Below are 13587 nucleotides of genomic sequence, written 5' to 3' on the forward strand. Positions count from 1 at the left end.
TGCCGTCCATACTTGAGAGGGGTCGCACGGAGGCTGAACGGCAGCAGCCAGAATGGCGTCGCGCTCCATTTTCCCACAGTGGGGAGGCAAGAATGCCCCCCTTCAGAGAAGGACTGGGATTGGAAGAGCAGGATCCCCACGCAAGCGGAGTGGGACAGGCCCACAGCAGTACTACCGGCACACTTGGTGGAGAACCAGGGTGAGGCGGGCTCCCTCCCACCATGTGGGCATCTGAGCTGAGGGCCCCTGGGCGCAAGGAGGCATGACCTGGACAGTCACTAAACTGCTCAGCCCTCCCTTTTCCAGAAGGTGCCTCTTCATCCTCCTTCCACACAAACACAGGACAGCCGCTTGTGACAACGTGACCCTGCGCCACAGCCATAGCCGACTGTCTAGGATGGGGCAGAGAACTCCGAACTGGAAACAAGTGAAGTCAAGAGCCAGTGGCAGCCGACTGGTTTGGGTTTTGGTTTTCTTTGTTTATTTGTTTGCTTGTTTGTTTTGCCACATGGGACAAATATGACGTGAAAGCTGACCTTCAGAATAAAAGAAAAAATGGAAGCAGATCTAGAGAAAAGAACAGAGACGCACAGCAAAGGAAAACTGACCACATTCATGTCTCTGGTTCCAGTTAATCCCAGACTCAGCTGCTCTCCTGCCTTGAACTCTGAGACACCCTGTCTACCCTTAAGACAAATCCCCTCCTCTGCTTAAGCTTCAGTTGCTTTTTATTATCTACTGATGAATGACAAATCCAATGCTGATTTTCAACTACTTCCTCCTTTGCCTACCTCTATTCTAGAGACTCTAAAACTAATAATTTGCTTTCTAACCTTCCTTATAGCTATGGTTGCCCATATAATACAGCTTTGACAGATAAAATATAAACAAAAGTCTTAGGAAGGGGCCTTTTCATCAATTTCTTCTATTAAATATGGTTGTGATGGTTGGGGCTATGGCAGCCATCTTGCAATTATGAGAGCCAAGCATGAGAACAGAAGTCAACCTACTGAAGACGGTAAAAATGAAAAACTGAGTTTGGATTTCCAATGGCATAATTTTGCTGCTAAACCAAGGCCATCAACTGTCACCTCTTTTCATGTTACAATAAAAATAAACCCCTATTAATGTATTCTAAATCCATGTTTAGCCAAAGGGTTCCTTAGTGAAATATTTGCAAACAAGAGTTCTGATTAACAGAAGGAAGAAATCCCCAGACTGGACCCGAGGTGGCCAGAGCATTGAAGAGCTAAGTGGGGGGATACACAGTAAAAAGAAGCAGCCGGGGACGGGGTCGGATACGTAACCTGGGTGAAGTGTGGCTGGGAGAGCAGAAAAGCACAAATCGCAGGAACAAGAAGACTGAACTAGAAGTGACAGGAGGTGCTCTGCTCAGAGCATCTGTGTGGAGGGTGGTTTCAGAACCATGGCAAGGCCCTGGGGCCACACAGGGGCCCCTCTGACGGCAAAGACACCTCTCCACTGACCTGCAGCTCGGAAGCGGGAGCTGAGCCTGGACTAGGGAGTGTTACCAGCAGTAGGTGAAGGGGTCGGTTCTAGGAGACAGGTGCTTAGTGAGTAGGTGCCTTCTCATCAGACTAGCTCATCTGACAACCTCATCGGAGGCTGCTAATTTAGGAAAAGAGTACTGGCCAGGAAATAATGTCTGCAAACACAGTGAAAAGAGCACAAGCTTTGCGTGGCACTGCTTGGCCAGGGCTGAACCCACCTGGCTCTTACAGGTAGACTCAAGGCAGGCACTTGACTTCTCCAGCCTGTTCCATCATCTGTCAAACGAAGATGGGGGAAAGCCAAGATCTGCCTTGAAGGGCAGTAGTGAGATTTCATGAAGTAATAAGCCAAGTAGCAACCTAGTGCTGGCCCTTAGATGGTGTCTGGTGTTAGTGTGAATCCAGTAACACGGCCCCTAAGGACAACAGGGGCATCTTCAGCCTGGAAAGAGACAGGCTGCGTCCTCATCATTCTGTGGCCCTGAAGCCTGAGGACCCTTCTCTCTCCTTACAGAGCCTCATTAATGAGACCACTGCCAGTGAGTCCCGGGGAATCAGAGGAGAGGTCTAGGGGCCCTGAGGCCTGGCTGGCAAGAGGGAGAGACCTACCATCTCCTCCTGGGAGGCGATGAGCCTGGCTTGTTCCTGGAGCTGGGCGTGGAGAGCACGGATCTGGCGCTGGGACTGGGCAGCTGCTTTCCTCTGGTCCTGAGACAGGGAGGCCTGGAGCCTCTCGTTCTGCTCCTGCAGCTGGTGGGCACAGGAGACTTGGTCAGTCGGATATCAAAGGGACCTCTGAGCTCCCAGTATCTGCAGGGCCTGCACCTGCCAGCAAACACTGGCTACGGTTTCACCTGAAGTGGGGTAGAGGGTTCCAGACCTGGGCAGGTGGCTTTCTAACAAGATGGACTATTTTCCAGTTTGGGGACATTTTCAAGCTATGCTTGAAGGGAAGTGAGAATTGGATGCAGGCCCCTAGGAACAGGGCAAAAAGGCTCTTTGTCCAGTGTGACCACCCACTGAAGGACAGCCAGATAACTTGAGACCACTCAAAAGTCATCAAATGGTGTTTTTAGGCAAAAACAAAAGGTGAAGAAAATATGGTCCCCTGCTGTTGTTAGAGTACAGAGAAAATGAGACTGTTTCTACTTGCATAAAGAAACTCTAGAAAAATGCACCAGAAAGCAGTAAAAGTGGTCAGGCGTGGGGTGGCTGTTGGGGGCATGTAGGTGGGGATGGGGTGGACGTGAACCTTAATATACTTCAGTGCATTGTACTGACTGTGCCTTAACAGGTTTCTTCCGCTTTGGGAATAAATTAAGCCATATTTCCCATTTTAAGACATTTCAAATAAAATAAAACCATCAGATGGGAATTAGTGGACGTGGGGGGGAATTAGATAGACATGGTGTCTATCATGCGCCGGCCTCTGATCTGGGCGCTTTGATCTCCGGAGCTCTCTGTGGGCAGCACCCGGGGCTCCTGTCAATCAGCTTCCTCCTCAACTTGCTTCCTCCTCAGGGGCATTTTCATGCAAGCTGTTTTCTCATCCTGAGGCCTGCTGCTCTCTGTTCCCTGGTCTCAGTATCTGAGCCCTTCCATTTGGGCTCCCCCTGAATGATGGCTGAGGTCCACAGCCACCTGGTTCTCTCCTGGGTGGGGTTTCAAAGAAGGGCCCAAACATGAAATGACCAGTCAATGCATCTGAGGTTTCCAGCACAGCTCTCCATGGGGGGCTGAAGGGGTCCCTGCATAGGGGACCACAGAGTAATGCAGGTGTTGGGTTCAGAAGAAAAGGCCCAGAGGCCCCTACTCCTGGCCAGGGAGGCTGCTGTCCGGGCAGCTGACCTCTTCCGTGTATTGATGGGGGTCGGCCTCTAGGAACACCATCAGCAACAAAATACCAGCCAACCGGCTTGAGGGGGGTAGTGGTGGAGGATGGGGGTGCGGTAGGATAAGAGGAGGTCTCGGGGAAACCGGCTCCCCCAGACCACCCAAGCAGAGTTACCTCTCGCTTCTGAGCTGCGTGCTCTCCCTGAAGTTCCCTCATTTTTCTCTTCCACTCTGCTTTCTGAAAAAAGATAAATGTTGTCAAACGGGCCTCTGGATATTCAAATATACTATAAAGCTGCAGGAATTAAAAAGTACTGACTCATGATTAGGCAGAGTAGTGAAAAGAAAAGAAAATCCAGACAAAGATGGGGGGGAAAATAGAATCTTAGTCTGGAGAAAATAGATGATTGACAAATGGAGTTCAAACAGATGGCTACCTGCCTAGAAAGAAAATATATGAACTTGAATCTTTATTTTATATCTTAAACCAAAATAAGTTTTAGGTGGGCCAAAGATGAAACTTAAAAAAATGGAAGTGACATCAGCAAGAAGGTGCCGTAGGAGATTCCAGCTCTCAAAGCACCCACAGGTGAGGGTTTCTTTACGGAAGCCCAGGAGTCCTCCTGAGTTTCCAGCACCTCCAAGGAGGGGGAAGAAACAAAACCCTGAGTATAGATGCATTCCAGAGAAGTTTCACTTTACCTGCATCAGCTCTCCCCAAGGTGGCACAGCTCAGTGCCAAGAGAGACGCCCCTCAGCCCGCAATCCTTCCCACAGAGGAAAGTGAGAGCGAGTGAGCACCCACAGCCCCGGCCTCACGGGCTGCTGCCCAGGAGGCCCACGTCTGTCCCACCCCTCCCAGAACTGCGGGACAGGGCAGAGCAGAATCAGCCTGTGGTGCTGGCACAGGGATCTCAATAACCAGCCGCAGACCCAACTGGCTGGTTTGTGGGCACCAAGAGGTGTAAGATGAGAAGTATTTATATGCAACCGATATTAAGTTGTTATCAGCTTAAAATAGCTGGCTGTACTTTAAGATGGTTTACGTAAGCCTCACGCTAACCCCAAAAAACCCTATAGCAGATGTGCAAAAGATAAAGGAATCAAAGCATACCACCGCAAAATAAAATCATCAAATCAAAAAGGAAGGCAGCAAGAGAGGAGGAAAGGAACAAAGTAACTACAAAACAGTCTGAAAACAATTAATGAAATGGCAATAGTAAGTCCTCACCATTAATTACTTTAAAGTGGATTAAGTTCTCCAATCAAAAGACAGAGTGAGCGAACAGATTAGAAAAACAAGATCCAGCTACAGGCTGCCTACAGGAGACACTTTAAGGACACACATAGGCTGAAACTGAAGGGATGGGAAAAGATATTTCATGCAAACCATAACCAGAATAGGGGTACTATATCTCCATCAGGCCACAAAGGCTTTGAGTAAAAAACTGTTACAAGAGACAAAGATGGTCACTATATAATGATAAAGTGGTCAGTTCATCAATAAAACAATTGTAAATATATAAGCATCCAAAATCAGAGCACCTAAATATATAAAGCAAATATTAATTCAACTGAAGGGAGAAATAGCAATACAGTAAGAGTGTGGGGCTGTATACTTAAAATTTACTAAGAAGGTAGATCTTATGTTGTGCTATCACCACACACACAAAGAAAATAATAATAATAATAATAATAATAATAATAATAATAATAATAATAATAATAAAAGACGGTGGGAGGAAACTCTGGGAGGTGATGGATATGACCATGGCCTGATGGAGGTGATGGTTTCAAGGGTAAATACCATCCCCAAACTCACTGAGTCACGGACATCAAATACGTACAACATTTTACATGCCAATCATGCCTCAATACAGAGGTACATATGAATTAAAGAATAAATAAATAAGGCTAAAAAGGCACTAAAAGGAAACACAAAAACATTTTAAACCTCAGAGTGGCCGTAAACAAAAGATTGATAATTTGATCATTCTGACCACATAAACATTATAAATTTCGTATGGCCTAAACCACGACAAACAAAATTGAAGGAACAATGTTGTGTGGAAAACAACCACAAGAACAAGAAAGGGTTGGGTTAAGTTCCATATATTCTACAAACTCTCAAATTGGTAAGGAAATCCATAGAAAATGACGCAAAGGAGGAGAACAGAGGTCATAGGAAAAAAAATAGCTTTCTTAATGTGAAACTTGCAAAACACTAAGCAGCAGAAACACTTTGCTGCTGTCAGTTAGACTTAAGCTCTTTCTTCAGTCTCAGCAGAAACAGAAGCCCAGCCTGGCTGAGCGCTCAGGCCCCTCCTGGTCGTGGAGCGATCGGTGACGCAGACCGCACGGGTCGTCGTAAGGCTCCCGCGGCGCCGGCCCCGGCTCAGGAGAGCGGACTGGGCGCCAGCCCTCCCACTCCACATCCAGGGCCTCTCAGCCGCAGCGTGAAATCGGCCGGGGCGGAAAATGGCAACTGCTACAAAGTAAAGCTTTTCTAGGTCCAGAGAGTGGTTGTTAGATATTTACCACCACCCACGAGACCCACCCCAAATGCCTTCAAAACGGGAGACCCGCACGCTTCCTAGGAGTTGTTTTCAATGGGGCTGGAATCAAAATGAGGGTAAAGGTACCCAGTAAGGGACATAACTGTATGTATTTTGAAAAGATCCCAGGCAAACCTAAAACTGCACGCATGTGTATCACCAGCCTCACCCGAGAACCCCAAGAATCCGATCCCAAGCCTTCCTGCACTGGCAGACGGGCTGCAAATACAAAACTCGATGTCTTCCAACTTCGGTAAAACCATAGAGCAAAACTGAGAAACTCTGTTGAAAGCAGCATGGCTGGCTGTGGGGAAAGGGCAGGAGCCACCAGCTCACCTGCGTGTCCATCTTCTCCCTGAGGACCCGGAGCTCCTGGGTCTGCCTGAGCCGCTCCTCGGACTCCTCATCCCGCAGCGACCCGAGGTTGGACCCCGCCACACGGTGGGACCGCAGCGCCTGCAGCTTCTGAAGGGCCCGGACACAGTTTTATTTAGACGAAGATCTAATCTGGTCTTTTCTACCTTGACCAATGCCAGAAGGGCACACCTTGCCCCGCGACAAACTCCAGCTTGTCCTCACCAGACATCTACGCGCCTGCGCAGACTCATGCAAGTCTGCCTCCCCCTCCACGAGGGCTCCCCTGAGAGCTCGGGGCTTACACACGAGAAGCAGGTGCCGTGGATGAACAGAGCAGAATTTCAACTGCACTGAAATCCGGCTGTACCCCAAACTCGGAGCTCGCCAGACATCTCTGCCCCCGTTTCCTCCTCAGTCTCAAATAGGCTGAAGAGACTCAGACCCTTGGAGCCTTTGGGAGCGTCTCATGCACTCTCGACCATTCCCTGAGGACTCCTGTCCCTCCTCCCACCAAAAGATGCTGGCTGTCACCAAGCAGGGCTGGCTTGGCCTGGCTTGCAGTGGTGTCACCAAGACCTAATGATTCCTGAGCCAGCAGTGTGTGATGTGAAGGAAAAGGCACAGAAAAGGGGATCCGAGAGAAGAGGCCTTGCCCCCTATAATTTTAAACATCATGGCTGCAGTCCCAAAAGTATGGTATCTCCACCTCTATTACTGCACAAAACTCATAAGCCCTATTAAAGCTTTAAAGAACTGCAAGTCCCTGAGTTTAACTTGTTATCATTCTTGCTCATCTTTAATTCTCCTCTACTGCTAACGCAATATCAGGGATCAGTGTTAACCATTTAGAGTGGACTGTTTTCGTAGCGTCTAATGCTTTTTCAAGCGTATGCACAACCCTCGGCTTCTGACGCGTCGTTTCTGTCTTCACACCGATGCTTAGACAACCAGAGAGCTGGCTCTCTCGGCATCACAAACCTTCCTGGCAATTTCCATTCAACTAGGGATTCCATCGGCAGCTGGATTTACCCTACATCGTATCTCAACTTCTCTCTGCAGTCAGGTAACTTGGCCAAAGTGACTTCAGAGGCCTTGGTATCAAGGGGGAAATTTTGAGGAGAAACATCTTCGAGAAGTATCTCCCTTTCATTGGCCCTCCTAACAGCGAGGGGAATCTTTTCTGTGTAATGAGATGGACGGACTTACGGTGTTATTCACACTCAATTGTAAATAAGATCTCATCTTTTTCTCCCCCAAATTAGAAAAAAACTAACCAAATAATTGTCCAAATGCACTGAGAATTGTGTATCCAGTTTGGTTCCTATAATAAAAGTAAAATCATAAAATGTCACTTGAGAGGAGGTGGGGGAGACACACAAACCCAAAAGCCCAGCATAAGCAATCCTAGAGAGGAAAGGCCAGACAAGTGAGGTTCCAGCTTAGGAAAATGTGACCCAAGTTTAAAAGAAACCATGGATGGGGGCACCTGGGTGGCACAGCGGTTAAGCGTCTGCCTTCGGCTCAGGGCGTGATCCCGACATTATGGGATCGAGCTCCACATCAGGCTCCTCTGCTGGGAGCCTGCTTCTTCCTCTCCCACTCCCCCTGCTGTGTCCCTCTCTCGCTGGCTGTCTCTGTCTCTGTCAAATAAATAAATAAAATCTTTAATAAATAAATAAATAAATAAATAAATAAATAAAATAAAATAAAATAATAATAAAAAAAAAGAAACCATGGATGGTAAGAATTATGTCCTCATTCCCCAAAGCCTAGAATTCCCGAACCAAAGGAACCCTCAGACTTTTGATGAGGTGGTTTCTGAACAACTCCAAAGTCAAATCAATACCTATCTATTGAATGTCTAGTCAGCGAGCACCATGTTAGGGGAGGAGTGGGAGTCAGCAGGGGTGCGGGCGAGCTCAGGAATGATGAGCGTGGAGCTGGTAAGACCATGAGCTCCACATGGTAGAGCAAAATCTTGTCTCCCACATATCGTCCCTGACCACACTGCAGGAACATTTAGAATGGGAGGGCTCGGGTCACTATAGATTACCCCCCCCCCCCCCACACACACACACACACGGCTCTCATCTCAACCCCACAGCCTTCCCCATCCCTGGCTTCCCATCTCAGGTTGAGATGATGGATCACCCAAGACTCCACACACATCCTGTAACAATCTCCTCCTGGAAAAGTTGTCCAGGGGTTTCTTTAGCAAAATGTAGGATGATCGTGAGAAATGCTACCAGACAGCTCATTTGCAAAAACAAGAAAAGATTCTCCTCGATGTTAGAAGGACCAATAAGAGCTAAATATATTCTGAAAATATTTCTCCTCAAAACATTTGCCCTGATATGGTTTTAGTCATATAGGTTTACACGGGAAGACAGAGTCCAGGGATAATAACCTTAATAAGGTTTTCCTGAATAAACTTGACAGCATACCCAGTAGAGGAGCAGAGGCTTTGAAGTTTAGAAAGTAAAGTTCAAATCCCAGGTCTACCTCTTAGTAGCCGTGTGACCTTGAGCATGTTATGGGGCTTTAATGTCTTCCCCTAGAAAGGAGGAATGATAATCGTTTTCTTTTAAAGAACTTTAAAACAGAAATAAGTAAACGAATAATGTATCTACTTTGAGAATGTTATGGTTGTTTTGTTGTCGTGAGGACTGAAAAGTTAACGTATATAAAGAGCCCCGCACAGAGGCTGGAAACCAGGAAATACAGGCAGTAAATCTTATTATTACATGTGATCTCCACAGACCCCAACAGAGTGCCTGGCAGGTAGGCAGCGCTCAGCACATATATGTTGAGAGAAAAGTGAATTCATTTAAATTTTGCCTCATATCTTGTCCAGTGATGAAAGAAAGCCCTTGGCAAAAATAAAGATAATGTCTAGGGGGTTCTTACTATATACTAGACAATGTTAAGTGCCGTCTATCTGCTAATTGAACCCTTTCAGCAACCTATCTTACAGTAAATAAACTGAGGCACAGGAAGGTTAAGTAACTCACCCAAGGTCACACAGCCAATATGTGATAGAGCAGGGACTCGATCCCTGGCACTGGCCTCTGGTATCCGGCCTCACAGTATATCAGCACCCAATGGCAGATGAAAGAAAACTAGTACAAACTAAGAAATAAATTTTGAGAATAAACAGTTTTTCAGCAAAAGAACTTTGAACGCCTTTTGCGTTGGGTACCTCTTCTAGCGTAGAGTTATGGTTGGCAACACTTTTAAATTCATCCCAAAATAATTTTTTTAACTTGTCTATTTCCTCATATAGCTTGGCCCGCTCTTTTTCTTTCCATTCATCAAATTCATTCTTAGCTTCTATTTCCTTCTGACGGGTGATCTCTGCTTCCTGGAAAGAAAAGCAAGAACAACAGAATCATTAATTCCACATCGTGGCCAATATTGACTGCTAGGGTCCCTTGTCTGGGCAAGTCACTGTGGAGACCCAAAGAACATTCGTCCTACAGTTCCCATCGTTTGGACATGGAGTGGGACTAGTCTTATCCGAACTAGAAAGTCCCTTGAGGCTAGGGACCCTGTCTTTTCTCTCTCTTTGTATCCCCATCATAGTTGGCACTCGGTAAATGGGTGCTGAGGAAACGAATGAAGAATGACTACATGAAGGAAGGGGTGAGGCAAGTTTACACATTTTCATTCTACAATTATGTACTAAGTACGCCCTCGAGACCGGACTTTGGAGTTTATCCAGTCTTTGTTCTCAACAAAGCAAACCAGCAGGGTAGTGTAAGAAGCTAACGTGCTGGGTCAAATGCCCTCATGGGGTGCTGAATAATGCAGGAAAGTACACTGCTCGGCTCTCCTGTTGGCCATACAGATTTGGAAAAATAATTGAATTTTCCTTCCCTGACAACGTAAGATCACTTGTCACACCCAGGAAATGCCACCCTGGCGCTGACTCCCAGCTGCAGGGAACCAGCCACACTTCTGGTCCTGTGGGAGACGGGGGCCTCAGGGGTCTCCTGGGCAGTCCACGAGCAGGTGTCCCCGGGCGCTTCCTCTCCAGGCCCACCTGCAGCTGCCGCTGCCTCTCCGCCTCCCTCTGGGCTTCCAGCTCCCCTTGGGTCCATTTTAGCTTGGCCCGCAGCTCTTCCAACATCTCCTCCACTGGCTGTTCCTGCTTCTTCTGCTTCCCTGTGGGGTCCAGGCAAAGACAGGGTGGCCAGTTTAAGTGAAAACATGAATGAAACGTGGTTCCTCGCCTATGCAATCAGCCACACCTCAGGCTGCGACCAGCTATGCCGCTTCCACTTGACGATGACCGCGGGCAAGGGACATAACCTCCCCGACCCTCAGTTACCCAGAGTTGGAAAATGGAGATAACAACAGCACCCAACTCAGACGGTTGTCATGAGGATGAAACGTGAGAGTGCAAAGTGCTTAGCACAGTGCCTGGCCTGACAGCTCAATAAAGCTGAACTATTATTGTCATTGAAAATAACCATTTTGACAGTCCCGACACACGCAGATGCAAACGCGAGATCGGCGGAGTAACCGAAGCAGAATACCACGTTGCACTGGCACAGGGATGCTTAATACAAAGCATGTATCTGTGGATCCTGACAGCCATCAGAGAGGGTTTCACGTCGTGAAAATAATTGTAGTTTTAAGTTCACGTTGTTCAGAAGTATAGCATAGTACTAAGTTTCAAATGAAAAAAAAAAAAAAAAGCAGCTGCATTACAAAGGAAACTTTCAGCCAAGGTTGCTTTAAGTGGATACTTTACCTTTTCTCAGGTTAAAGAATGCATTGTAAGAGAACATTCTAACTAAACCACATACTGATAAACCAAGAGTTACAGGTTCATGAAAAAGATACCAATTGTACTTGAACACTTGTTACTTTTTAAAGTACCTTTAGTGCCTATTAGATAGATAGCTCCGTTACTAAAACCTTAAGCCTGTCTCTGAAATGAGATACGGTTTTCTTCAGACTGGACTTTTTGGAAACAAGCAATTTTTAGATGCAGTGGAAATTAATTTGGGTTAACAAAGTGATCTGAGATAATATGAAATAGGAGAGCAGGGGTATCTGAAAAGCCAGCTGCCTGAGAATAAAAAGGTCATGAACATTAATTTAGCAAGAGTTGCCTTAAGAACATATTTTCCCTCTCCTTCAGCAATTAACCTTAAGCAGATGAGAAGGAATATGCACAAAGATTTCCACACGAGAGTGTTGATCATCATGTGATTTATAATAGGGATATTTACGAGTAACCCAGATAAAGTACGAAGTAATTTAATTGTGAAATAAATTAATGATAGCCACAGGATGGGATATTATTCAGCCATTAAAAATCATGTTTTCCAAGACGACTGAATGACATTGGAAATGTGATATATTCTTAATTGAAGAAAAGCAACAGTCAAAACTGCATAATATAGGATTATATACATACACAGAAAAATAATAACGGAGAACATACCAAAATATTAACTAGGCGATATTGTCAATGGTTTTTATTTTCTCTTTTCTACATTTCTGTATCTAAATTTTCCAGGTCAAAGGCATTGTTTCCAATTTTTCTATTGTGGTGAAATACACATAACATAAAAATGTGACATCTTCACCATTTTTAAATGTACAGCTCGATAGTATTAAATGCATTCATAATTCATAATGTTGTGCAACCATCACCACCATCCACTTCCGTACTCTTCTCTTCTTATAAAACAAAAACTCCGTATGCTTTAAATAACTCCCCATGGACCCCCTCCCCCAGCCCCCTGCAACCACCGCTCTACTTCCTGTTTCTATGAATTTGACTACTCTAGGTGCCTCATGTAATTGGAATCATACAGTGTTAGTCCTTTTGAGGCTGACTGACTTCACTTACCATAATATCCTCAAGGTTCATTCATGTTGTAACATGTTATAGAATTCCTTTTCTTTTTAAGGCTGAATTCTATTCCCTTGCATGTATATACCACATGTTATCTATTCATCTGTCTACAGACATGTGGGTGCTTCCACATCTTAGTTACTGTAAATATTGCTGCTATGAACATCAGTATACACATATCTCTTCAAAGACACATCTTTTTTCAGAAAAATTCATTTAAGAGGTAAAAAACCTGTTTTTTTTAGCAGCCTCCAATGCAGAACCAAGAAGAGCTAGATATATAATAAATGCATAATAACTAGGTAAATGGTGCTGTTTTAAATCTCTAAGTCTGCTCTTTGAAAAGGAAATTAAAATGAAGAAAAATAGGAAAAGGTTTTATTTAATGGGATTTTTATATTTATATGATTTATATTTTTATACCTATTTTTAAGTGCTCACAGCTATTTCTTAGGGAACCACAAATATGGATATAAGGTATGCAAATCTCTTTATGGGGAACCTAGAGCCTTGCTACTTGTTTTGGAATTTGAAATAGTAAAATTAAAGTGATTAAGTCCTAATTAGCTCATGTACATACAAAAAGTCAAAGAAGTGGTCTAACTGCTCATTAACCCCATTTAAACACATTCATAGTTAGCATCAGAGAATAGCAGATTCATAGAAGGCTGGAAGGTAAGGACCCTTCAAACTCACCCCATCTGCCTGCCCCATTCACAGCAAAGACCACTGAGACCCAGAGTGGATGTACTGACTGTGTCATAATAGAAAGGGAGGGATAAAGCTAACCCTGGAACTTACCTGACCCCCTTTTTCTCTACATGGTCAGAAACCCTCCCAGCCCCACATGGGATGGATCCCCCCATCGTGGATGGTGGGATCATCCCCTCCTTTACTAGATGATGAGGTCTGAGGGCAGCTGTGATGGGCTACGCGCCCCACACCCACTGAAGACCAACCCAGACTCTTCCACAGTCCCAGGAGGGCCACCTGGACTCACCGCCTTCTGCCGCACCCGCGTGCCTGCGCTGGATGTGGCCCCGGAGGAAGGTGGCATTCATGAATGTCTTGTCACACAGGTGGCACTGCACAGAAGGGAAACAGTGGTAAGCGCAGAATTAAATCACCTGGGTCGACCTGGGGTTCTCCCAATATCAAAATTCCCATTTCCATGGGCTCCCGGGGCTGGTTCAAAAATGAAGAATTTGATCTGAACACTGCCAGCGCCCAGGGGAGCTGTGACCACTGACTAGGTATTTGAGGATACTACGGAATTTTTGTTGGTTTTTCAAGGCATGCTGATGGTCTTGTGTTTGTTTAAAAGTGAGAGTCCTTGCCTTTTAGAAATACGTACTGAAATAGTTATAGATAACACCATACGCCTAACACACTTCAAAGTGATGCAGGGGTGTGGGCAAGTGGGTAGGGGAACATATGCAAAAACATTTTATGTGAGTTG

The 13587-nt window shown here is 45.6% G+C and overlaps 1 protein-coding gene across 1 annotated transcript in view; it reads right to left on the reverse strand.

The window, feature by feature from the left end:
- DZIP1L (DAZ interacting zinc finger protein 1 like) overlaps window positions 1-13587 on the reverse strand; it is a 37167-nt gene that overhangs the window by 13614 nt on the left and 9966 nt on the right. Inside the window, exons 3-8 of the mRNA XM_087870218.1 lie at window positions 13129-13213; window positions 10299-10420; window positions 9456-9617; window positions 6236-6364; window positions 3520-3582; window positions 2121-2261 (exon numbers count right to left, since the gene is read on the reverse strand). Coding sequence (XP_087726344.1) covers window positions 2121-2261; window positions 3520-3582; window positions 6236-6364; window positions 9456-9617; window positions 10299-10420; window positions 13129-13213 — 702 coding nt within the window. The remainder of the gene's footprint in view (window positions 1-2120; window positions 2262-3519; window positions 3583-6235; window positions 6365-9455; window positions 9618-10298; window positions 10421-13128; window positions 13214-13587) is intronic.

This window comes from Ursus americanus, chromosome 20 (genome assembly GCF_024610735.1).
Source record: "Ursus americanus isolate L20-20 chromosome 20, mUrsAme1.1.p, whole genome shotgun sequence".
NCBI lineage: Eukaryota > Metazoa > Chordata > Mammalia > Carnivora > Ursidae > Ursus > Ursus americanus.